We start from the raw sequence: 24,972 nt of genomic DNA on the forward strand, positions 1-24,972 counted from the left end.
CAGCATGAGGTTCTATTTTACTGTATTGAACTAACATCTATAACAAGTGGGTTCCGTTTTTTAGTATAGATGATTTTGTAACTGCCAGCACTGGAAGTTTATCCTGGGATTGAAGTAAGAAGTAAGAAGATTTAAGTAAGAAGTTCTGTTATTGCCCATGTCGATCTAAAAGAGATTCATTAGCTCTACAAGGATAACAGGAGTAAAAACTTATTTGTTGCTTATTTAAGCAGATGAAGCCCTGCTTCTGCACAAGGAGCAGCTCTGTGAACTGAGGGGATGCTTCAGTTGCATACAAGTCAGTTTTCAGCCATACATCAAGTTCCTAGCAACGACATGTGTCTCATTAGCTCTATGGCGCAAATGCTGCTTTAAGTAACCTGTTGGCAAAATCCAGCAAGGCTTTAGAAGAGCAGATGAAGGGAAAACACACAGACATTAAGTATGCAGGAGGTTTATTTCCTACCTTAAAATCTACAGTAGTTCTAGTGACATTAGGTACTTAATAGCAGAAAATCTAAAGCTTTATATAGAATTAAAAAAAAAAAAAAATCAGATGAAGTACCACTCAGATCAAAAGGAATGTAATGAGACTGAAGTTCTTTAATAGTTAGCATTATTATGTTATGAAATGGGTTTTAGTGAACCAAAAATGGAATGCTAATTTCATAAAAATATACACATACATATAAAATTTGTTCCTTGCATTTGAATTACAGAAAAAAACCCAGAAGTAGTGCTTCTAGAACTTTCAAGTTTCTCTGAATTACATTTAAAGTATTTATCATTTGATTTGTTAACTTTGCAAATTACACATTTATATTAAATGAACATTTTTAGCTGACATCTTTCTAAACAGAAGATGCCACTAATTCAGAAACAAGTCACTCACTGAATGGAAGCCTCCCCCACTCCCCAGTAAAGCAGCAGAATGTTACATTTTAATAATATTAGAGTGGAACCCACTTATATTTGAGCTATTACTCCTTTTCTTATTTTTAGAGTAAGTTTGTCAACTTTATTGGCAAAAAAAAAAAAAAAAAATCTAACAGTCAACAGCAAGATGAACTGGGTTTGGGCTTCCGGTGAAGATTTATTGTATCTGTCTGAATCAAGTGATCTGATCTATCTTCAGTAGCAAGAACTCTTCGAACAGCTTCCTCAAAGGCTGCTGCAACATTAGTGGCATCTTTTGCACTAGTCTCGAAATAGGGATGGTTGCCGTTGTTCCTGCACCAGGCCTGGGCTTCTTCTGTAGACACTTGCCTTTCATTTATGTCAACTTTGTTACCCAATATCACAAAGGGAAAACTTTCAGGCTCTTTCACATCTGCATAGTAAATGAATTCTTTTTTCCAGTTACCCAAGTTTTGGAAGCTTTGAGAGTCATCTACACTGAAAGTTAGAAGGCAACAGTCAGAACCTCTATAGAAAGGAGTCCGTAAGCTCCTGAACCGTTCTTGACCTGCCGTGTCCCATATCTGCATTGTAACAAAGTGTCCATCCACTTCCAAATCTTTATTTAAGAACTCCACGCCTATTGTGTGGAACAATTGTGTATCAAACTTGTTAGTGACATATCTGTTCATAAGTGAACTCTTCCCGACTCCACCATCACCTAAGAGTATTACTTTAAGTAGAGATGATTTTGTTGCCATTGTTATGGAAATGGATCCTCCTGATTTCTGAGTCCTGTAACATAAGAGAGACCCTGTTAAGAACAAACGTTTTCCCCTTGTGATAAAGACAACTTATTTTGTTAAATATTGAATTGTTTACATACTCATGCACTACCCATAAAGTGTTACGCCCAAGTCACTGCTCACTAAACCTTACATGCAAAAAAAGAAAAGAAAGAATTGACTAAATATGTTTGTAATTTTTAAAAGTGTCTAAAAGTAGCGCACTTCCCACTGGATAAGAACATAAGAACAGCCATACTGGGTCAGACCAAAGGTCCATCTAGCCCAGAATCCTGTCTTCCGACAGTGGCCAATGCCAGGTGCCCCAGAGGGAATGAACGGAACAGATAATCATCAAGTGATCCATTCCCTGTCGCCCATTCCCAGCTTCTGGCAAACAGAGGCTAGGGATACCATCCCTGATCATACTGGCTAATAGCTATTGATGGATCTATCCTCCATGAACTTATCTAGTTCTTTTTTTTAAATCTCAAATGGCATTTGTGACAGATGGGGCAATTTCCTGGACAAACTTAGTTCAATAAAGTTAAACCTTACTGAATTAAGTTAAAATATTTTAGGCGCTCATTATATTAGAAATGCAAATGTGTGTTATTGTGGGACTGTATGTAACTTGTCTAGGAGACATGACTAATGTAAACCTTGGGAAGTGTTATGAATTTCAACCGACTCTTGTAAACAATAAGCTAAAAATAAACTGTTGAGTAGCTTCCCTAGGAAATATTTGGGAGGAGGAAAATGCAAATGACCACCCACCCACCTTTGGACCTGATCTTTATAGGAGGCTTGCCCTAGGGAGGGGACCTTTGTCTGCAAATTACCTATTCCCAGGATCAAAAGGGCCAAACAGCATAAAGAAGTAACTCAGAGTCATGGTGTTCTTGTTCTGAGCAAAAGGAGTTATGAACTTGAACACGTGGGGCTTGAAAGACTGTTCACCTGGCTGAGCCCTTGTTGGAATTGGGGTGATCGCCAGTAAGGTTATTAGCACGTTTAGGTTCTTTTATTGTTTTGATATGTTTTCTCTGTAATGCTTTTAATTCAGAATAAATGGGCATGGGCTTGCCACAGATAACTTAACTGTGACAACTGCACGGTTTACCATCTCTGAGGAGAAAAAAAGGCAGGCCTACTTACACATTCTGCCTTTGCTGAGAAATTCACAGTTTAGATAGGGAGCTGTGCAACCTGGAAATACCCTTGTAAGGAGGGAGAGAGATGCATGTCTACACTCAAGAGATGATGGCTAGGGAACCAGAAGTCTAAGAGTGGGTGCCCTCACTGGACCATAGAGAGAGAATATAGGTGCCTTTGCTCTGAACTTTGACAAGGTTATAAAGTGTTTCTTCTTCAAACTATAGTCTGTGTAGTTGTATGAATTAGCACACTGATTAGTCACTTCTAGAGACTGGGTTTGAACTACTCCTTGTTTCACTTACTGGATATTTTTGAACATCTTTTCCCAGGAAATAGTGGAAGCCTGTCCACTTTACAAAACCACCACAGTTAGTCTGCAAGACAGGTGTCAAGTTGGTCTAGATAAAGACCATAATATACAATAAGTCAATTTACATTCATTGAAAACCCTGAGGGGGAAGATAGGGGTAAAGCCAGGCATTATTATCTAGCCACTTTTAGTCCCTCATTCCAGTTAGCACCAAAATTCATTTATCTTACATTAATTTGGCAAGAACAGTGGAAACTTCCTTGTAGAAGCAAGAAATATAAATACCAAACATATCTATTTTATTATTTTAAACTGCAGCAAAATGTGAACCACCAGAAGAACAGTTTTCTTAGATCATTCTCATTCAATACTTTACCCTCAGTGTTTGCACTTTGTGTAGAGACTGAAGTTTACTCCTCGGGGAAATCTGCACCACTGCACATGTGCAGAATTTATGACTGAATTTATGTGCACAAAAAATTATTTTCTGACAAGGAAGCAAAGGCGAGTGGTCATGCAACCCTCCACAGCAGTATGTTTCGGGTGCCCAGGGCAGCTGGCAGAGAGGTAAATCACTGTGGGGCAGGAGGCAGGAGTGGAGAAGACCTGGCTGGTAGCTCCTACCGTGTGCTGAACTCAGCTGCTAGTCCTGGCTTGGCAAGACAGGACTTCCTCTTCCCCTGCATGGCATCTGGGGCTTGGTCAGACCTACCCCCAGATTTCTCCCCCAGCTTCAGGAAGCTCTGCAAACTCCTCTCCCCACCCGCCTTCCTGCCCCCATCAATCCTTAGCTGCAGGGGGAGGGATCCCTTTTCAGGGAGCTGCTCCCCCATCTGCCCAACCCCCATGCATCCAGACCCACTCATACCCAGACCCTCCTGCCAAGCCAAACCCCCCTGCACTCAGAACCCCCCTGATGAGCCCCACTCCCCCTGCACCACCCCAACAAGCCACCCGCACCTGGATCCCCATCCCACCAATCCCCAACCAGCAGCACCTGGATCCCCACCCCACTGAGCCCCACTCCCCCAGCATCTGGACCCCTCCCACTGAGCCCCAACCATCTTTCCCTGGATCCCCGCAGAGTCCCATTACCATTGCACTCAGAACCCCCACAACAATCCTCTGTGCATCCAGATCCCCTCCATTCCCGGATCCCTCACTGAGCCGCTCATGCCCAGATTGCCCCACATAGAACCCTCTCAAACCACACCTGAATCCCCCCACACTAAGCCTCTGCACACTTGGATCCTGCCTTGTTGAGCCTGCCTACCCACAAGGAGGGACAGGGCCCTGGGGTGTTTCTGGGGCAGGCCCGGTTCTTGCACTGTGTCAGGGTTGGGTGCAGCCTCACTGCTGAGTCCGTGTCCTGGGAGGGAGCTGCAGAGTGGTCTCCCATCTATGTCCAGCCAGTGGCCTGTGCTCCCCAATGCCCTGCTGGAGCCTCCACATTTATTTGACAAATAAAATTTGCAGATTTTGCAGAATATTAAAATACGGTGTGCAGAATTTTTAATTTTTGGCGCAGAATGCTCTCAGGAGAAGAACTTCATTAAAAACAGTTATGGGTCTACCTTTTTCTATTGCAGACAGCATTCTCTATGTGAGCCAATTCACCCTGCTACAGAAACATCTTTAGCCACAACAGCTGCAAATGTGTGAGCTCTACCAGACCTTATTCTGCCCACTACAAAACCTTGCTGGAACCATTTACAATGTGTGTCTTACACTTCTTGTACTCAACATATTTAACTGGATTCAAAGTATTGAGGCCACATCTACATTCAGAATTTTAGCAAGATCCTGCGCTGTTGGCTCAGCACTGGTGCTAGCAAGAATCGGAGTGCTGGTATAGATTGGCTGCCAGGATGTTTTCCTCAGTGTCATCCAGACTTGTAAAAAAGCTTCCAGAAGTGTTATAATTATCAATTTAAACACAAAAGAAGTCATAGAAATGTTTCTATAGCTACCTAACCCAAAAGCCCACTCCACACTTGAGTTTTAATTCGACATAGCTACAGAACTCAAGTGTGAAAAATTCCCACCTCTGAGCACAATAGCCATGCGGACTTAATCCAGCATAGATTCAGCTAAATTAATGGAAGAATGCTTCCATCAACCTAGATACCAGCAAAGATGTAGTGCTTGGGAAGGCTGTGATCCTACAGCAACAGAAAAGCCACTTCCATTGCTGTAGACTGTATCTACAATATGGGGTTATGCCAGCATACCTACCCCACCATGGCTATGCCGTTTTAGTCCCCATAGTGTAGACATGGCCTAAGGTTCCTATACCAGCCTACCCACTATCCCCATAAATGTATGACAATTAGGAAAGGTCAAACTAGTTCAGCAAAATAAGCACCTGTCTACAAGGTCAGAGTTGGAAAGGCATTAGGATATTCTCCACTCAATCATTGGAGGTTTTTCCCTTTATACGGCCCACTTGGCCTTTCTTTCTTCCTCCCTAAAAGTTACTAAGGACATGCAGTATGCAGTGTAGTTGTAGCCATGTCGGCAGGGCTGGCGCAACACATTAGGTGACCTAGGCGGTCGCCTAGGGCGCTAGCATTTGGACGGCGACCGCAGTGGCCGGATCTTCAGCCGCCCCAGTCGTCATTGGCATTTAGGCGGAGGGAGCTGGGGCAGGAGGGTGCGGGGAGGGCTGCCTGCAGCAAGTAAGTGGGGGGACGGCACGCAGGGGAACTCCCCGCCTCAGCTCCCCTCTGCTCTGCCTCCTCCCCTGAGCACGCCGCCCCACTCTGCTTCTCTCGCTCCCAGGCTTGCAGCGCCAAACAGCTGATTGGCGCCGCAAGCCTGGGAGGCGGGAGAAGTGGAACAGCAACGGCATGCTCGGGGAGGAGGCAGAGCAGAGGGGAGCTGGGGCGGGGAGCTGCCGCACGGCTCCCCAGGCCGGGGGGAGCTGCCGCGGGGGGCGGGCGGCGCCTCAGGGCAGAGGGGTTGGGGAGCTGCCGCAGGGGGGCGCCTTAGGGCGGAGAGCTGCCACATGGCTCGGGGGCAGGGGGGCGCGCAAGGTGGAAGTTTCGCCTAGGGCGCGAAACATCCTTGCACCCGCCCTGCATGTCGGTCTCAGGATATTAGAGAGACAAGGTGGGTGAAGTAATAGATCTGAAGAAGAGCTCTGTCTGGCTCAAAAGCTTTTCTCTCTCACCAACAGAAGTTGGTCCAATAAACGATATTACCTCACCCACCTCGTCTCTCTAATGAAGAACAGTGTCCCACTTGTTTTAATTACTACTATTAATTGGCATACATATCACCTAAAAACACAGCTGCTTTGACAGAATTGAGAGCTGCTATAAGCTGGCATACATATCACATGACAATGTGCTGATGTAGAATCAAGGCCTGACTCAGACCCCTGGAATTTCAGGCGTGCTCTTGTTCCTTCCATCTACAGTTCCCATTTTTTTGTAATGCTCAGTCTTATCTACAGTAAGAAATTTTTTTGAAAATGCCCCAAGTTCAGTAAAAACTGGGAGCCTTAATGCAGAAAGGATTTCAAACAAGAGAAAGGTAGCCACTGCCTATAAAGTTTTGTCCACAGCAAGATAAATAAATTTATTCATCCTTGGACTACACTATTTGAAGGTAAGCAACACTGAAGTGGTACCCTCCTGGACATACGTACAAGGTTAGAGTACATTAATATTTTTAAAATGTCATTAAAACAAGAAAATAGTAGTAGAGTGGCCAATTTTCTTTCACAAAGTTTTACATCTTAGTAAATATGCAACCATAGCCACGATCTTGCAAAGATGTTGAGCAATGCATAACTACACAAGAAGTCTATTGAAGTTTATGAAACTACTCACATGTGACCGGGGCTGGATTAACGCAGGGGCTTTAGGGGCTGCAGCCCAGGGCTTCGAGCTAAGGGGGGGTCCCACAAAAATAAATCCATAATTATATACAATTCAGTGGTCACCAACCCATCAATCGTGATCGACTGGTCGATCCTGGAGCCTCTGTCAGTTGATCGCAATCTCCGGGCTGTTAAAAATCCAGCAGCGCAGCAGAGCTCAAGCAGGCTGCCTTCATACCGTGGCCCCACGCTGCTCCCGGAAGCAGCCGTCTGCTGGCACATCTCTGCAGCCCCTGGGAGATGGTGGGCGGGGCAGCTCTGTGCGCTGCCCCCGCCCCCAGCACCGTCCCCGCAGCTCCCATTGGCTGGGAACTGGCCAATGGGAGCTGCCGTGGTGGCGCTTCTGGACAGGGGCAGCGCTTGCGGGCAGCGCACGGGGACATGCTGTCCCCCTCCCCCCAGAGACACGCAGAGACATGCCAGCAGAAGGCCGCTTCCAGGAGTGGCGTGGGGCTATGGCAGACAGACAGACAGCCTGCCTGCGCCCTGCTGCGCTGCCGGCCAGGAGCCGCTTGTGGCAGGGGGGATAAAAATCAATGATTTAAAAAAAAAATTGGATTTTTTTTAATAAGTTGCTTTTTGAGGATAAAACCTATCTAAAGATAGTTTAATTAAGATACATTATAGCTCAAAGATATCTCATCATGGAATAGGGATTATAAATTCTAAGTCTATAGTATGAGACAATATATTCATGTAATGTTTAAGAAAAGTTTTGTAAATGAATTCCAATAGTTCATGGATTAGGGACCCAATTTTATGGGGTTCCAGGGTCTTCTGTATAGATTATTTAGGTTAATCTTTCTATCTACTCAATGGGACTCAGTGCTCAGTCTAGAAGATACCATCAGAGATGCTTAGTTTTGCAGTTCTCAAACTGTGGATTTGTGTCTTCAGAGATAATCTTGTTAACAGCAAAAATGTTTTTAAGTAAATAAATATTTAGAAGTGAGAAATAACAGACCTCAACCCTATTGTCCCTCTGCAAATTTGTGTACACAGAGTCAATCCCTTACCCCTCTCTAAAAGTGCAAAGTTTCAAAAAATTCAATGAATAGAAGATTGTTGGGGGCAGAATAGATCTGGACAAGGAGATCTACAAGTCTGGAGATAAATGTGAGAAGGGAGGGAGAGGCAGTAGAAACAAAAGTGAAACTTTTTGAGCAGCATATTCAGAAATCTTGAGGTCTTTCTGAGTGTAGCCTTCATTGATTTGAGATCTACCATACCATTCTTTCACTAGAAGGGAAAACCTATAATGGCAGCAGCCTGTAAAAGAGACCCAAGTTTGGGAATAAAAACCATTCAAGAAATATTTGTTTGTTGATGAGGTTTTAAAAAAAGTCACACCAGTGGACTGGTGGAAGTCACTTAAGCACTTGGATTCAGAGACTGTTGAAGTGATAATCTCACTTTTAACAGCAGTAGCTTCTTCTGCGGGTGTAGAAAGAATATTCTCTCTCTTTGGACTAATTCATTCCAAATTGAGAAATTGTTTGGGACCTGAAAAAGCAGGAAAGCTTGTTTTTCTTTTCCAGATTATGAACAAATATGAAAATGAAGGTGAAGACAACTGAGTTAGCTGCAGAAGCCAATATTTTAAGTTTCTCATGTTGACCTGGCTGACAGTCAATTTAATTTTTTTTTTTAATATTTCATTTAACTATTTTAGTTAAAAACCATTTTAACAAAAACAAAACTGATTTTAAAAAACTTGAATGTTTAACTAAATTCAAAAATTCGTATGCTTGTTTTGTTAAAATATTTTATGTTTGCTGTTGAAGAAAAAATCCAGAATACATAACATTGTTGTTTTAGTTAAATAAAACAATTGAACTGTTTGTCTAGTGATGTTCTCCTCCTAATACAGCATGGCAAGAAAATCCTCCAAATATTAATAATTAACCTGTTGAATTGGAGATAGTTCCCCAGCCAATGACTTCATAAATATCTGCTTCGGTTACCTTTGGTAAATGAAATAACCAAACAATCATTCATTTTCTGATATAGCTGTAAAACTAATCTGAAAAGTTTTCAAAATAGATCACTTAAATGTAGTGTGTACCTTCTAAAAATGAAACCTACATCTATCTCTGAGTTGTGAAGAATATGTATTAAGGTTATAACAACCAACAAGAATGCACTCTTATGTAGAAATCCATGATTAAATCGAGTCTTCCTGACTAGTGATTTAAATCAAATCCGCCCTGGCCTGCCGGAGCCTGCACCTCGCACCCCCTCCTGCACCCAAACTCCCTCCCACAAAGAAACTAATATAACAGCTGTTCTAAGGTAAGAAGTAGGCTATTTTGAATTAACTATATTCTACATGTTTTAAGGCTGAAATGTAACCACAGAACAGCTTTATGTTAATTAAAAGGCAAGTTTAGTATAGCATTAATAGCCTTGATGCCATAATTGTGATCATTTTGTTTTAAATTAGGAAAAAGACTTGTATGCAGGGCTCCCACAAAATCTAACAGCCCCAGGGCCACAGGAGTGTTAATCCGGCCCTGCACGTGACTTCATGAAAAGTCTTTGTAGGATCATGTCTATGTTTTCTATTTATAAACCAACTTAGCTACAGCTTGTACCATGATTCCATCTCTCTCTTCCCCCTTTGTTAATTACAAGTCACTTTATCAACTAACTAGGCTTTACAGTAACAGCACATTAGACTAACATATGCATCAGTGAAAAAAATCTCATTTTCAGATCACTTCACAACACTTTGCTAGTGCCCATATTTATTGTATCTGTGTATAAAAGAGGGAATCAGACTCTAAGAATTGTTTTTAAGCACAGCAACTCCAAATCATGATTTTTTAAAGTCCTGTCTTTCTTCCCATTTTATAGCCTTGAATTGCTAAAGAGGATGCTTTGTATTTTTTCTTTAGTTTCGCAGATTTCACAGAGATTTTTCCCTATTAAGGTTTCATTACTTAAAACCTCTTTAACATCCATACTGTGAGAACTGATAAGCAAATAAGCCATAGCCATATTTACAACCAACACCACCTTCTGATATACTGAACTTCCACAAGTCAATTGAAGCATTTCAGCTTTAACCAGGCAGTACTCCTCCATCAGGGTTTGCAGCCTGCAGTAAATGGAATTTTTATTCCTAAATCATTCAGGTGTTTGAGGGTTTGTCTACACTTAACTGAATTAATTTTCAAGGTAGGATGTGAATTTGAAGAGCAATAGCTATTCCTGAGTGCCTTGTTCAGGTTTTGCTTAATCCACTTTTGAATTAAGCTAAACCAGAAGGTACTCAATTCCATAATAAGAGAGTGTCCATACATGGAGTTATTCCAGAAAAATCTCATGTATAGACAATTCCTAAATATAGTTCTAGAAGCCTCAGTTTAGGGGGCTCCTATTTTTGATATTTTTAGCCTGGATGTATAAACACGCTCACAATAACTTTGTTAAATGTTTTGAAAGTCTAAATTCAGTTTTATTGTTAACACTGACAAGTTTGTTTTGAAGTGACTAAGATTTTATGCCACTAAGAAAAGTTTCATAAAGATACAATTTTAGAACCTGATACTCCAGATGCTTCTCCCATTGTATTATGTGATTAAAGTTACACAGTTACTTAAGTGGTTTTGCAGAATCAGGATTATAATTTTCAATATTGTGTTTTGTTTTTCAACACAAGTTTAATAAAATTCAAATAAGATCCTTCTAAGTAGAGGCATTTTTAAAAACCAAGCATCTTAGTTTGTTATAAATTTTAATCTAAAATCACAATAGCACAAGTTTTCAAATTTCAATTTTAAAAACCCAAATGATTAAAATAATGGGTCTAAATTACTCCCACTCTGTTTCATGTTTTAATATTTAGATTAGCCAACTGGTATTCTCTTTACCTGTTTTGAACTCTACAGAATTTATATTTTGTTTTCAAATACAGTTAACATCTATGATGTATAACTGCATACGCAAAGAAATCAACAAATTATGTCAAGAGAGACTAGCGAGTGAGGTAATATCTTTTATTGGACAAGCTTCTCTTGGTGAAAGACAAGCTTTCATGCTATACAGAGCTCTTCAGGTCTGTGTAGCTTGAAAGCTGGTCTCTTTAACCCACCTTGTGTCTCTAATATCCTGGGACCAATACAGCAACAACAACACTGCAGTATTACATCAAAAAGTATTTACCTTGATTGTTCAGTTTAAATCATCATTCAGCATCTGCAAATGAGAAGACATTAATTTGCAACATGTGTAATCAATTGGTTTTAGCCAATTTTGCTTTAAGAGTAGCTAAGCATATAATAGTAACTCGCAATATATCAAGAGATTGTAAATGCACATTTACTCTGATGGTTCATATACCATCACCAACACACAGCATACCAATTGGTTTAAGGATGGATAGCTAGAGAAAGATATACAAATCAGTTTTTCTATAACAGTTTTGTAAATATATAATACAAGATTCATTGTCATTCCCCTCTCAAAAAGGCAGCCTCCAAACAAGAAAACCTACCATGAAAAGCCATACACACAAGAAACAGCAACCCCACTACTACGCTTTCATAATCTATCTCAAGACTCTTTTCTCAAGCCTCCTCTCCACCTTTAAAATTAATCTAGAGTAAATAACAGGAATGACGTGGGAAAAGATTAGATCATTGAATTCCAAACCCCTGCAGAATAGTCCCCAGAAAAACGTCATATCAAATACTGAATTTATACCACATTTGATTTTGACTACAAAACCAAAAAAAAGTAATTTAAAATGTCCCTCCCCCCCCCCCCAAACACACAGTTTTGTGACTCTCAGAAACCGTTTTTCTAGGTTTGTCCTCAACCATCACTAAAACCTTGGGAAAAGCGACAAAGAGTCCTGTGGCACCTTATAGACTAACAGATGTATTGGAGCATGAGCTTTCGTGGGTGATGCATCTGACGAAGTGTGTATTCACCCACGAAAGCTTGTGCATCCAATACATCTAGAACGTGCCACAGGACTCTGTCGCTTTTTACAGATCCAGACTAACACAGCTACCCCTCGGATACTTAAAATCTTGGGGGAAACCTTGTCTGTATTTTTAATAAAATGCAACATCTGTGCAACAACTGCATCTTTAGATTGTGATAAATTGCATCTTTATGCTGTTAAGTGGATGCTTTAATATATACAGTACCTCAGGAGCTTTTCATTTAAAGTTTCTTGGCTTGAACATTTAAATTCACAGTCTTGATACTGAATTACAGGTTTTACATTTAGTTATTTATTTACAAATTAGTTAAACATTTTCATTTGCTGGCAAACTGGAGAATGCAACATCATAGCAAAGGCACTATAGAAAATACACAGTATATGCCAAATCCTGTAGTTCCCAGGCCCTTCTCTAGTCTGGCTACTGCACCATTGAAGGTAGCTGGGCTTTTCTAAAGTTTATTAAAACAAAACAAAAAACAAATAGGGAGCCAGGAAAACCACCAATTAGCTTTCCTTTTTAAGTGCTAATGAACTTGAGAAGCAGCCCAGCTGCTTTATAGATATTGAAGCCAGGATGAAAGATATCTAATAAAATTCATTGTTTGAGAAATTGTAGTACAGGGGTGGCCAACCTGAGCCTGAGAATGAGCCAGAATTTACCAATGTACATTGCCAAAGAGCCACAGTAATATGTCAACAGCCCCCCATCAGCTCCCCCCACCCCCAGTGCCTCCCGCCCACCAGCGTAGGGTGACCAGACATCCCGATTTTATAGGGACAGTCCCAATTTTTCTTATATAGGTTCCTATTACCCCCCAGCCCCTGTCCCGATTTTTCACACTTGCTGTCTGGTCACCCTAAATCAGCGCCTCCACCTCCCCTTCCCTCCCCACGCTTCCCGATCAGCTGTTTTGAGGCATGCAGGAGGCTCAGGGGTGGGAAGGGGTGGAGTAGGGGCCTGTGGCAGAGCCAGGGGTTGAGCAGTGAGCACCCCCCGGCACATTGGAAAGTTGGCCCCTGTAGCTCCAGCCCCGGAGTCGGTGCCTATACAAGAAGCTGCATATTAACTTCTGAAGAGCCGCATGTGGCTCTGGAGCCATAGGTTGGCCACCCCTGTTCTAGTAGTTGAATATATGAAACCTAATCCACACAACAAGTAAAAGTGTCTTTGTGACCAGTTTATGACCTTTCTCTACTTCTTCTCTTGGTACACATAATGAGAGCTGATGCCCACTTTTCATCAAATTATGGCTGACAAGTATGCATTTTTGTACAGCAGCTAGCATAATAGTTCATCAAATTTTGTTTGGGGACTACAGATATGGCTACAATACAGATAAATAATATTTGTCTCCACACCTACCATGCTGCCTAATCATGTTCATATCAGTGCATTCTAACTGAAAAAGAGAGCAGCTATCCCATACCATCCCTGCAGAGAATAGAATTCAGGGAGGGTGTGTATATAGCGCATCATCAGCACATGAAACAACGCACTATGGGATGTCCAACCACACAGCTGATTACATAGGCCCTCTAATCATGTGGCCAGAAAATAAGGCTGCAGGAAGACAGGGTGGATCAATTTAAATCACCGATTTTAATCATTATTTAAATAGGCAAGCAGAAAACAATTTAAATAGATTTTAATCTTGTTTTCAATTGTACTTTTTAGGGTTTTCTTTCCTAAAGAAAAGGTTGATTCTCATTGGCTGGTAACCATTAAAACATGTTGATTTGCAGCTAAATATATCCTTTACACTAAAACAGGTACTTTTTGATAACCAGGACAATACACTATCTGTACACATTTAAGTAATTATTGGTTTCAGAGTGGTAGCCGTGTTAGTCTGTATCAGCAAAAAAAAAAAAAAAAATGAGGAGTACTTGTGGGTTCCTGGATTAGTGTTTTTGTTGTGTGGTTGCTGGTGAGTATTTGCTTCAGGTGGGTGGGCTGTCTGTAAGCAAGGACTGGCCTGTCTCCCAAGATTTGTGAGAGTGAGGGATCGTCCTTCAGGAACCTATCCTTGCAACAAAGCCCATTGCCAACTCTGTCCACATATCTATTCAAGGGATACCATCATAGGACCTAATCAGATCAGCCACACCAACAGAGACTATTTCCCCATGCTAATTTTTTCCCCTACTGTTACTCACACCTTCTGGTCAACTGTTGGAAATGGGCCATCCTGATTATCACTACAAAAGTTTTTTTTTCCTCCTGCTGCTAATAGCCTTAATTGATTAGTCTCATTGTAATTGGTATGCAAACACCCATTTTTTCATGTTCTCTGTATATATATCTTCCTACTGTATTTTCCACTTCATGCATCCGATGAACTGGGTTTTAGCCCACAAAAGCTTATGCCCAAATAAATTTGTTAGTCTCTAAGGTGCCACAAGTACTCCTCGTTCTTTTTTTTAAAGTAATTATATGTCTTAATGCACAGTTAGATTCTTAATGTTTACATTTTTATATTGGAAAATGCTGAATGATGCATTTCTTATTTACTAGATTAATTTTTTGCTAATATTTGTGTCAAATTCTATTTGGATGGAAATTGGAGTACAATTAAAAAAGTGTGCAAAAAAAGGATTTTATTTTTTGTATTAAACTACCTTAAATGTGCTGGATACATAAGAAAAATTTATGAAAACATGCTTTGCCTTTAAAACTAATTGATTTATTAAACAAAGGAAGCATTATCTGTAGGTAGTGAATTGAACTGATTGTTTCTGGTCATCATGTCCTTCAGCTATTAAATTAGTAGTTCTTATCCTCACACCTAGTTTTTATTCATAGATTTTGGAAGAAAAACAATTTCCTGCTTTTTCAATTCTCACTCAATTTCTTAATTCTGAATGAACTAACCAATTAACTGAACTAGTTGAATAAACTGAAGTGAAGAAAAAAATTCTCTCTGCAGCCACAGAGGAGACTACTACTTCAAAAGCTGGTTTAGCACGTCAACAAGCCTTGGTTCCAGGTGCTTAGTCAGTGACTTCCACAACTTCAATGGTCTGAGATCTTTAAAACTGAGCCGTACATATCTGTGCCTCATATTTAATTATTTTAATAGATTGTTGTAAATTTAGCCCTTACACAGCTTGTCATCATTTTAAATAGGTTTATTTTTTTTAAAAGTATTTAAATACTTTTTTTAAATTTTATAATTTGTTTAAATCATCAATTTTTATCCTGCAGGAAGACAACTGTGTGCCTTGCTGAGCCTTTAGCTGGAGCAAAACACTAACTATAATAACAACAATAATGTGGTATGTAAAGGCAACTGTGTTTATAGTCCACTATGCCATTAACTGATTACAATTTCAGTTAAAAGTTGTAATGTGAGTAGAGCCAAGGAAACAACCAAGCTTCACAGGTGTCTGGACCAATTTAAACTTGGACTTTCCGAATAAAAGGGGTAGCAGGAGGTGGGGCTCTAGGGAAAAAACATGGCAGCTTGTGGCCCTCAATTTATGTATGTATTTGCAACAGACTAGTTCAGGGCCCTGAACTAGGGTGAGAGTTATAATTGAAACCCACTATTACTGAAAGGAGGGAGATGGGGCCCCTTTAGTTACATTTTTATACATTCAGAATACAAGAATAGACTAGAAAACGTGTCTGTAACTAGAGCAGGTCTGAAATTTTCAGGTGAAAGTTTCACTGCAAAATGCAGATTCATGGAACCTGACATATTTCATGGAAAAACATTTCAGATTCAGTAAGTTTTCTTTGAATTGCAGTCAGGGTTTTGATGGAACCATGCCTGATTCCCAGCTGGCTCATGTGGGTATCAAGAGTCTGCAGTCCGAAGCAGCCCCACCATGCAATCTGCTCCATGGTCAGGCTTCTAGAGTCCCTGCAGCAGAGCCTGGAAGCCCTGGCTTGAACTGGGGCTTGGCTCTCAGCTCTGCACAAGGGTGCCTGGAAGCCCTGAAAATGGCAACGTGAGCAGGTGTCTCAGGCTTTCCAGGCTCCCCATCATGCAGCTGGGAGCCTGGAATTCCTAAGCAACAGCTCCCCTGTGGCTCCTGGGGCTTCTAGGCTCCCTCCTGCCAGAACTGGGAGACTGGGTCAAGCCATGGCTCTCAGGGTCTAGGCTCCCAGCACTGCAGCATGGATCCAGAAGGCCTGAGAGCCCCAACCCACGCTGCAGCTCTCAGGGCTTCCAGACTCCCTGCCACTGAGCTGGACTCCCATGCCAGCAGGCTCCCCAGGCTACAGGAGTCAGACAGTGCTGGGAGCCAGCTAGCCCGGGAGTTTAGAAGCTCTGGGATCCCAGGCCCCCTAGGTCCTGGGGCAGCACACATGGCAACAGTTTTAATCTTCTAGATGATTTTTTTCCCCAGAATCTTCAGGTCACAAGAAACTGCAAAATGCTGACATTTCCCAGGAACCTGGAATTCCAAATTTTGGGCAGCTCTAATTATTATAACCCTTTCCCCTACTATGTTCTCTAACCCTTCTACTATGAACTATTTTTCTAATTGGAAATACCTTATTAGCCTCCCCAGCCCCCTTTATTTTTATTTTAAATAATGATACTTATAACCATAAGCCATGATGCTTATAGCCACAGCCCAACAGCAATAAGCTATCCCAGGAATAGATTCTTGGCTATTGGTACACTAAGAGTACTTTCAGCTTCATGCCTCTCAACCAAGACTTTAAAATATCCTCCTGCATATTAGTGATGAATGAAGTTGGAAAACGGACACAATTTCCCCAAACTCCATCTTTCATATCATGATATGGATAGTAGGTACCAGGTACATTTTTCAAGCCTTGCTGCAGAATACATTAGAGACATGCACCTATAGTCTACTAATACACTGCAATGACAATGTTATATGAAGAATAGAATTTTCAAATGAACGGAAAAACAATGATTTAATATGTCTGTGAGTAACTCCATAAAGCTAATATAGTGGACCTGAAGCAATTCAAAATTCCAGTAAGACAGGTTTTAATAATGTCAGTGAAAGAGCATCAATACAATTCCAAATGTTCTCAGTCCACAAGTCCCTCTATATTTCCCAAGCAACTATGGCACAAACTAGAATGCTTTTTAAAGGGCTTTACAAATGAAGCAGTGCTACAGTAAGATTTTTTTTTAAGCAATCATGATCTTCCTGCAGAAATAGGCAAGGAATCTATATACAGAACTAGAACATATTTACATTTCTGATTAAATAAAACCTTTATCTGCCCCTTTTAGCACGTCAGCTATACAAAAACATGAACAGGAAAAATTAAAGCCACAAGTTCCCCTTAAAATATGCATGGAAGTTATACTACAGAAAAATAAAGATGGTATGCAGGTGTTGAAGAATTAAAAGATTTGGGTGTCTAAAACAGCTTTTTAGAGGAGTGTTTGTTTTTGCTTTTCATTTATAACAAGCCGGACAGCAAATATGTTCTAATTACATGTAATGGTATTGTATCCAGGTTAAGTCAAACAGTTATTTAGAGCCATCATATTCAAGACTGCATCTGACGATTGTCTTTACCAAGCCCCATTAAACATTTTTAAACAAATTTAGTTTATTTTCAAAATTATAAAACCTTTCCAAATGGCAAACACTCAAAGAGCATTCTTCCTGAAGCGTTCATGTTTTTCTGCCAAATCTCATTTAAATGCAACTTCAGAATTCATGCATATGTAAATTTTTAATATATCCGTACATGTTATTACAATATTAGTTTGAAACATGTTATTCATGATCTATTGTGTAAAGCTTCATACATGGTAAGATAGTCAATAGTTTAAAGAGACACTGACAACTTAAAATAATTTTGTCTGAAAAAAATTACCTACTACTGTTATACCACATAAAACTTAAATTTGAGGATGGGAAATGCCTTTGACAACACTTTGTCTAGTCTATTTCCATGTTAAATCAAAGTATATTTCCTGTGTTTGGGAGACAGGGTTACATTCAGACAGCAACAGAAGAGAGAAAAGACATTTTAAAAAAAAATACAAAAGTAACTCTGAAACCACAAAAATTGCCTAAGACACCTCCCCCCCGGATCAGTAGGTATCTGGAACTCCTTTCAGGTTTTTGTTTTGTTTTTGAGTAAGCTCAAAAGCTTATTTCTCTCACTAACAGAAGTTGGTCCAACAAAAGATATTACTTCACCCACCTTGTCTTTCTCTGTATTAAATTAATGATCCTTTAGCACTGAACACTTAGCATTTAGTTTATTTGCATAGCTCTTGAAGTATTACTGCACTTATATGTCCTTAATGTGGCAGATCTGTATGGTTCCCATCAGATGGAGGAGAGGTGAAGGATTGATTTAACCCATTACCTTACTGAGCTCAATCCAAGTTTTATGCTTTTAAAAGTAACTGTCTTACACTTCAGCCAATTACGTGCTTATAATTTTAAGCAAAGTAAGTACTGCACTGTTTAAATGGCTGCTCTAAAAGTCAGTTTGCATTTCAAAGCAAAAGATTGCAAGAAGCTCAGAGGTAAAGAGGCACACCAAGAAAAATCTGCAAGGAAAAGTTGAAATGTTAAATAGTTAACACCTTACATGCATTTAAAGTGGCTCAGCTAAGAGCCATTTCGCCTCACAATTTTCAAGTATGTTTAAAGGAAACTGAAGCACAGAAAGGTTCAGCAACTTGTTTGAGGTTCCATAGGAAGTCCACGTCACAAATGCCAATAGAAACTAGCTATCTTCACTCTTAGGCTATGTCTACAATAGCACTTTTGTTCCTAAAACTTTTGTTGGTCAGGGGTGTGAACCTCCCTCCCCCGACCGACGTAAGTTTCACCCACAAAAGTGCTGGTGCAGACAGCATTATGTCAGCAGGAGAGACTCTCCTGCCGACATGGCTACTGCCACTTGTTGGGGGTGGTTTAATTATGCTGGCAGGAAAGCTCTCTCTCACTGGCATAGAGCGGCTACACGGGAGATTTTACAGCAGCACAGCTGTGCCTCTGTAAGGTCTATAGTAGCCTTGGTGCAGTGTTTAAGCTTCAAAAACAGACTCCAATGAGAAACTGCTGAGCTGGAATTGATATGCAAACTAGATACAATCAACTAAGGCTTGAATAGAGCCTGGGAATGCCTGAGCCATTACAAACATTGAATCTATCTCCCCATGTAAGTATTCTCACACTTCTTATCAAACTGTCTATACTGGGCTATCTTGATTATCACTTCAAAAGTTTTTTTTCTCTTACTTAATTGGCCTCTCAGAGTTGGTAAGACAACTCCCACCTTTTCATGCTCTCTGTATGTGTATATATATCTCCTCAATATATGTTCCATTCTATGCATCCGAAGAAGTGGGCTGTAGCCCACGAAAGCTTATGCTCAAATAAATTTGTTAGTCTCTAAGGTGCCACAAGTACTCCTGTTCTTTTTGTTTTAACCTCAAGACTGTCCTTTCCCTCAATAAATGATCCTCACTGAAGAACTGTAGCATGGCATAATATAATAGATTCTTCTGCCGTTTATCTCTGAGAGTTGTGGTACATCAAATCCCTTTTGGAATTTAGCAGTCCTCTGCATACCACAAGCCTGAAGGCTCTTCAACACTAGGTTCTATGGACTCTAGATACCAGTAGATTCCAAATAAACACACACAATTCCAGTAAGTAAAGGAGTATTCCTAACTCGCAGGTAGCAAGTAAGTTCTGCAAATATGCTAGGCTCAAGCCTTCGGCTGGTCTACACTTAAAATTTAGGTCAACCTAGCTACGTCGGTCAGAAGTGTGAAAAATCGAAACCCCGACCAACATGGCTATGCCATCCTAACACTCAGGCCTTGGCTACACTGGCGCTGTACAGCGCTGCAACTTCCTGCGCTCAGGGGTGTGAAAACGCCCCCCCTGAGCGCAGCGAGTGCAGCGCTGCACGCTATTCCCCTCGCAGCGCTGCACGCTATTCCCCTCGCAGCGCTGCACGCTATTCCCCTCGCAGCGCTGCACGCTATTCCCCTCGCAGCGCTGCACGCTATTCCCCTCGGAGAGGTGGAGTACTTACAGCGCTGCGAGAGAGCTCTCGCAGCGCTGGCAGCGCGACTACACTCGTGCTTCACAGCGCTGCCGCGGCAGCGCTGGGAATTCCTGAGTGTAGCCAAGGCCTTATTGTAGATGCAGCTATGTTGACAAAAGAATGCTTCCAGCAGTCTAGTTTACTGTCAATCAGGGAGATGGTGTTCCTACAAAAAATTCCTTCAGTTGGTGTGAGCTGCATCTATGCTACGGGGTTATGCTGGCATAGCTGCAGTGCCGTAGTTATGCCTGTACAGTCCCCATTGTGTAGACATACCCTGAGAGGTTAGTTACAAAAGAAAATTTCCAAATGCTGCCCTTATGAATACTGCAAAAAGTTGATACAAAGCTTATCCTTCAGGGCTCCCAGTCCCCTGTATGTCCACTCCTCTCTTTAAAGAAGATGCAGTTTTAGGACTAGTCTACAAAGTTGCACAAGTTTAACTAAAGGTATTACTTTAAACCAATTTAGTTAAAACTTGTACAGAAGACTTTGTGGACACTTAGGGCTTATCTACACTTAAAAGCTATTTAAATCCACACCCTACTAGAATGACTCCTTGTGTGGGTACACATTCCAGATTAAGAGCGTCCTCACAGAATTGTTCAGGAATAACTATTCCCAAATAGCTCCAAGTGTAGGCAAGCCCTTATTTCAGTTTAAATCAGGCTTAATGCAGTTTCTTATATCAGTTAGGAACAGGTTTAAAGTAACAAACAACAGCATTCACATAGATTTTTAACTAACTTGATTTAATTAAACCAATGCAAGGTAGTTTGCAGACAATGCTACAGGCCCTTGGTCTCAAATTTAATCTAGCTCCATCCCTGGGTGCAATTCACTAGTCAGGTTGCCCTTCTGCATTGTTTCCCTGTCGCATTGCTGTACTGATAGTTCACATCCTCTGCTGGACAGCTTATCACGTGTGACAGGCTACCTGAGCCTCTCCTATGGCAACTCTATTGTGATTTCTTCTCTGTATTGTTCCCTGCTCTTAGAGGATTATGACCCAGCTACCCAGCCCACTCATTCCTACAGCACTAGCTCTGTTGGTTATAATTACTTTTCAGGGCTCACCTGGGCATCTCCCATTCCATGTGGATGTGCATAACCTCCTGACTGGGATGTTTTACCTTCCTCAGCCCTACCATACAACAGTTTCTTCTAGGACAGCTCCACCTGACCCCAGATCTCCCCAGCTCTATCTACAGCCATCAATGAGACCTGCTACCTGGTGGTCCCTTTGCAGTCCACTTCTCAGCAGCTGCCTCCACCCTGCTGTTGCTGCCACCCACACATCACCTGATTCTCTCTGTGCCTGATAATTTCTTGCCCTGGGATGTCATTTCCTTTTCCTAGTAACTCTGGCTAACACAGTGCTCTCTGTCAGCTAGATCAGCATTTCTCAAATTTAATTGCACTGTGACCCCCTTCTGACAACAAAATTACTATACACCCCCATGCACTGAGTTGCTCTAGAATCAGGGCTGGTGTTAGGAGGTGGCAAGCAGGGCAATTGGCCAGGGCCTCACGACGCTAAGTTGCTCAGGCTTCTGCTTCAGCCCCGGAACACAGTGCGTCGAACATCGGCCCTGGCAACCCCATTAAGACAAACTCATGACCCACTTTGGAGTCGGGATCTACAGTTTGAGAACCGCTGCACTAGATAGTGGGAGGAGCAAGGATGCAGAGCAGCTATGACCTGTAGACCAATCCTCATCATAGTTGAGTGAATGGTTTACCCAATAACAAGCCAATGGTAGCTTACTACAGTGTTTAGTTAATGAAACTCTAGAGCAAACTCAACTTCAGTAGAAACTGATGCATATAGCAACTTTTGGTACACTAAACATCCTCTCTCTCTCTCGTGGCAACAAACAGCATTTATGGGATCACCTGATGGATCTAAATTACAATAAATGCAGAGTTTGCACTGGTCATGACTACATTCTGCACATCAATTGTGAAGATGAGGGTTCACAGGTCAAAGTGAAAGTTATTTGCTCAACCATACACATATCCTAACCACTTTTAGTACTTATCGCAAGACCTACCTATTAGCTAAAGCTTTCCTTTTATAAAAAAAAGTATTTTAAAAAGCAAACAGAACTCCATAGGAACTGGGAAGGGTGAAGACCAATTTATCTGTGAAGCCAACATGGATAATTAAATGTAAATCTACTTTACCTATTATACAGTTAGATGCTACAGTGATGGGTGCTATATGAATCCTGTGAGCAACTCCCTCTCCAGTGCTTGCCTCTACAGCTGCTCAGAGGTTTCTGAATCAGCAATAGTATGAAAGTGACATTTAAATATGAAACCAAAGTGGATGCTGGCAGATTCAGTACTTGACACTGGATTTTGAACAGCAGTGAAATTGTTATTGGGGTTTTAAGTGTATGCAGAGTCAGAAAGATGACACTACATTCTTACATTTGGAAAGGGATTTTTTAAATGAAAGCTTATAATTCACCAAAAATTGAAGCTGTATGTCCCAGTCTAGCTAGGGAGCGTCACGCTTGCCTGTAGCATGTAAGCTACTGGAATTTCCCATCTCGGTAATTACCTACTTAAGATCAGCCTTATTAGACTTGCCCTTACAGTTACTTGGGGGAAAGTAGCTTTTCAAACCACACTGCTTAGGGACCAAAGCCTGTCTTCCTTCTCAGCCAGACGACAGGAATATCCCTTCGAAAGGTGCTAAGAGTCAAGGAACACACCCCGCAGAAACCGAGCGAGCCTGTGACAGGCTGATGATTTCAACCAAGCGCCCTGGAGATAAAGGGATCTGTCCCACAGTCACGCGATCTCTAATCACGCCACATTTCATTACAGCTCAGAAGTAGTTTGAGCAGCAGCTTGACTCTCGGTGCCCATCTTGAATTTCTTGTTTCCACGGCCTGTGCGCACAGCCAGCGCCCCCCGGATCCCCGCAGGGCCCTTCAGCCCAGGCCCGGCAAAACCGCGCGCGGGGCCGCAGCCACAAGCCAGACCCGGAAACCGGGGGAGAGCAAGTGAGATATGGGGGGGCGACTCCCTCCTCCCAGCCCAGCCCCCCAGGCAGGCCGCGAGCGCAGACACCGCCCCGCCGCCCGACAGCCCCGCAGCGCAGGGAGGCAGCGACTGGCGCAGGCACCCCCGGTACCCTCAGCGCCCGGGGCCAGGAGCGAACCCCGCGGGGGGGGGGGGAGAAGCGGCTGCCTGCGCCTGCCGGGCCGCCCCGCGCGGTCACCTCCCAGCCCCGGCTCGAGACGAGGCTCCGCGCGCTGTTACCTGCCGGGGGAGGCGCCGCTGCTGTCGGAGCCGGGGCTGCGCAGCTCCCGTCCCGCCGCTGCAGCCACCAGCTGGTAGGGGACATAGAAACAACATGGCGGCGGGGGAGGTGGCGCCTCTAGGTCATGTGACCCGGGCCGGCCGCAGACCCCGCCCCCCCGCGCTCACTCCCCGCCCGCCGGGGCTGGGGCGCTGCTGTGGGAGGGGCCCGCGCGGTTTCTGGCAGGAGGCCCCGCCCCCAAACTGCGGTAATTGGTGCCCTCCTGACGGCGCCCCACTCCCCCAGATCCACCACAGGCTCAGTCCCCCGGGCCCGGCAGGTTCCCAGCCATGTCCCGTGTGATGCCCCCGGGAAACAAAGCTCTTGTTCCCCCCTCACACCTACCACCCCGTTCCCCCCCTGCACACCGCTCGCTACTAGCTCCTCTTCCCCACACCAGCCCGAGCTGCCCCCTGCCCCCTCCCCACGTACACACTCCCTCCCCTAATGGGCACTGTGTCCCTTCACCCCCATGCACACACTCCTACCCCCCCACCCCCCACCACTCGCACAGCAGCCCCCGCCCTCTCACTGCAATTCAGGCTGTCCTTGGAGGGTGCCAGAACTGCTCCATTTTCCAAGGTCTTGTTCCCTGCTTTTGGAGGCTGCAGCACCAGCAAGGCTAGGGGGACCAGATGTCCCGATTTTGGGGTCTTTTTCTTATATAGGCTCCTATTACCCCCCACCCCCATCCCGATTTTTCACACTTGCTGTCTGGTCACCCTAAGCAAGGCTAAGGCCATAGCAGAGCGCAGCAGATGCATGGAGCCTCCAGATCAGTCCATGAGAAGCAGTCATGCAGGCCACTGAAGGAGGGGAAGATCCTATCCTGACTACTGGACCACACGGGTCACGAGTAATGGGGAGGCATCCCAGTCACACTGTCCCGATTGCTTTACTTTTACAACTGTTTGCCTTCGTGCAGACTCTTGTTCTCCCAATAGCCCTGATCTTTTTGTGAGGATGACACAGTGCTTTTATGCTATGCCTTTTGCTCAGTGTCTGTTGTCAGATCATTTACTATACTTGAATCACTTCAATAAATGTTTTTTCTAAAATAAAAAAGGTTTGCAGACTTTTATCTTTGTTGAGGAAAAAAACATTGAGTCATCAGCAACCCAAACACAGCAGCCTGGCACTCAGATTAAAATTCTTATTTCCCCTGTGCTTAATTGCTAATTCAGGATGAAATGGGCTCACCTTCACTCTAGTCTTGAAGTCTGGCTGTGTGGGCACCCCAGAATTGTATCATCAGGGTTTCAGGCCACAGGTCTTTCCCCAGCTTCTTATTTTGTTATCCTGTCTTCCTCACACCCCACTGTGCTCAGCTTGTCTCATCCACCCAGTGTCTTGTTTTAGACTGTAATCTCTTTAGGACAGGGACTGTTATTTGTATCACACAAAAGGCATTGTTGACCTGTTTGGCCTCTAACAGCAGCACTCTCCATAGCATGACACCTCCCGCCCCCATGATGCTAATGAGAGGTCAGACTTTGAATATGTTACACATCTACCTTCAAAAACGTTAGACCATTAGGGCTGCATTGTGCTGGAGAGGAAAAAAAAGGGGGAGGGAGACTCCTGTCCCAAAGAGCCTGTAGTCTAATTTTAGGCAAGATATAACAACTGGGTTTACCATG

At 42.8% G+C, this 24,972-nt stretch overlaps 1 protein-coding gene across 2 annotated transcripts; it reads right to left on the reverse strand.

Moving 5' to 3' along the window:
* Positions 1–438: 438 nt before the first annotated feature.
* Positions 439–23,411, reverse strand: RAB9A (RAB9A, member RAS oncogene family). 2 transcript variants are annotated; one of them, XM_065402636.1, is made up of 3 exons: positions 23,293–23,411; positions 11,204–11,236; positions 439–1,692 (listed from the first exon to the last, which is right to left on the reverse strand). In XM_065402636.1, exon 3 carries the CDS (start codon positions 1,656–1,658, stop codon positions 1,053–1,055), a length of 606 nt encoding a protein of 201 aa, XP_065258708.1. In that variant the 5' UTR covers positions 1,659–1,692; positions 11,204–11,236; positions 23,293–23,411; the 3' UTR covers positions 439–1,052. The 2 variants fall into 2 exon arrangements, with proteins under 2 accessions (XP_065258708.1, XP_065258716.1); XM_065402644.1 differs by lacking the exon at positions 23,293–23,411 and adding an exon at positions 18,148–18,315.
* Between the last annotated feature and the right edge of the window lie 1,561 nt (positions 23,412–24,972).

Source organism: Emys orbicularis, chromosome 1, assembly GCF_028017835.1.
Source record: "Emys orbicularis isolate rEmyOrb1 chromosome 1, rEmyOrb1.hap1, whole genome shotgun sequence".
Lineage (NCBI taxonomy): Eukaryota > Metazoa > Chordata > Testudines > Emydidae > Emys > Emys orbicularis.

Coding starts and splice junctions, on each gene's coding strand:
- RAB9A (XM_065402636.1), bottom strand. CDS start 1,658: ATGGCAACAAAATCATCTCTACTTAAAGTAATACTCTTAGGTGATGGT.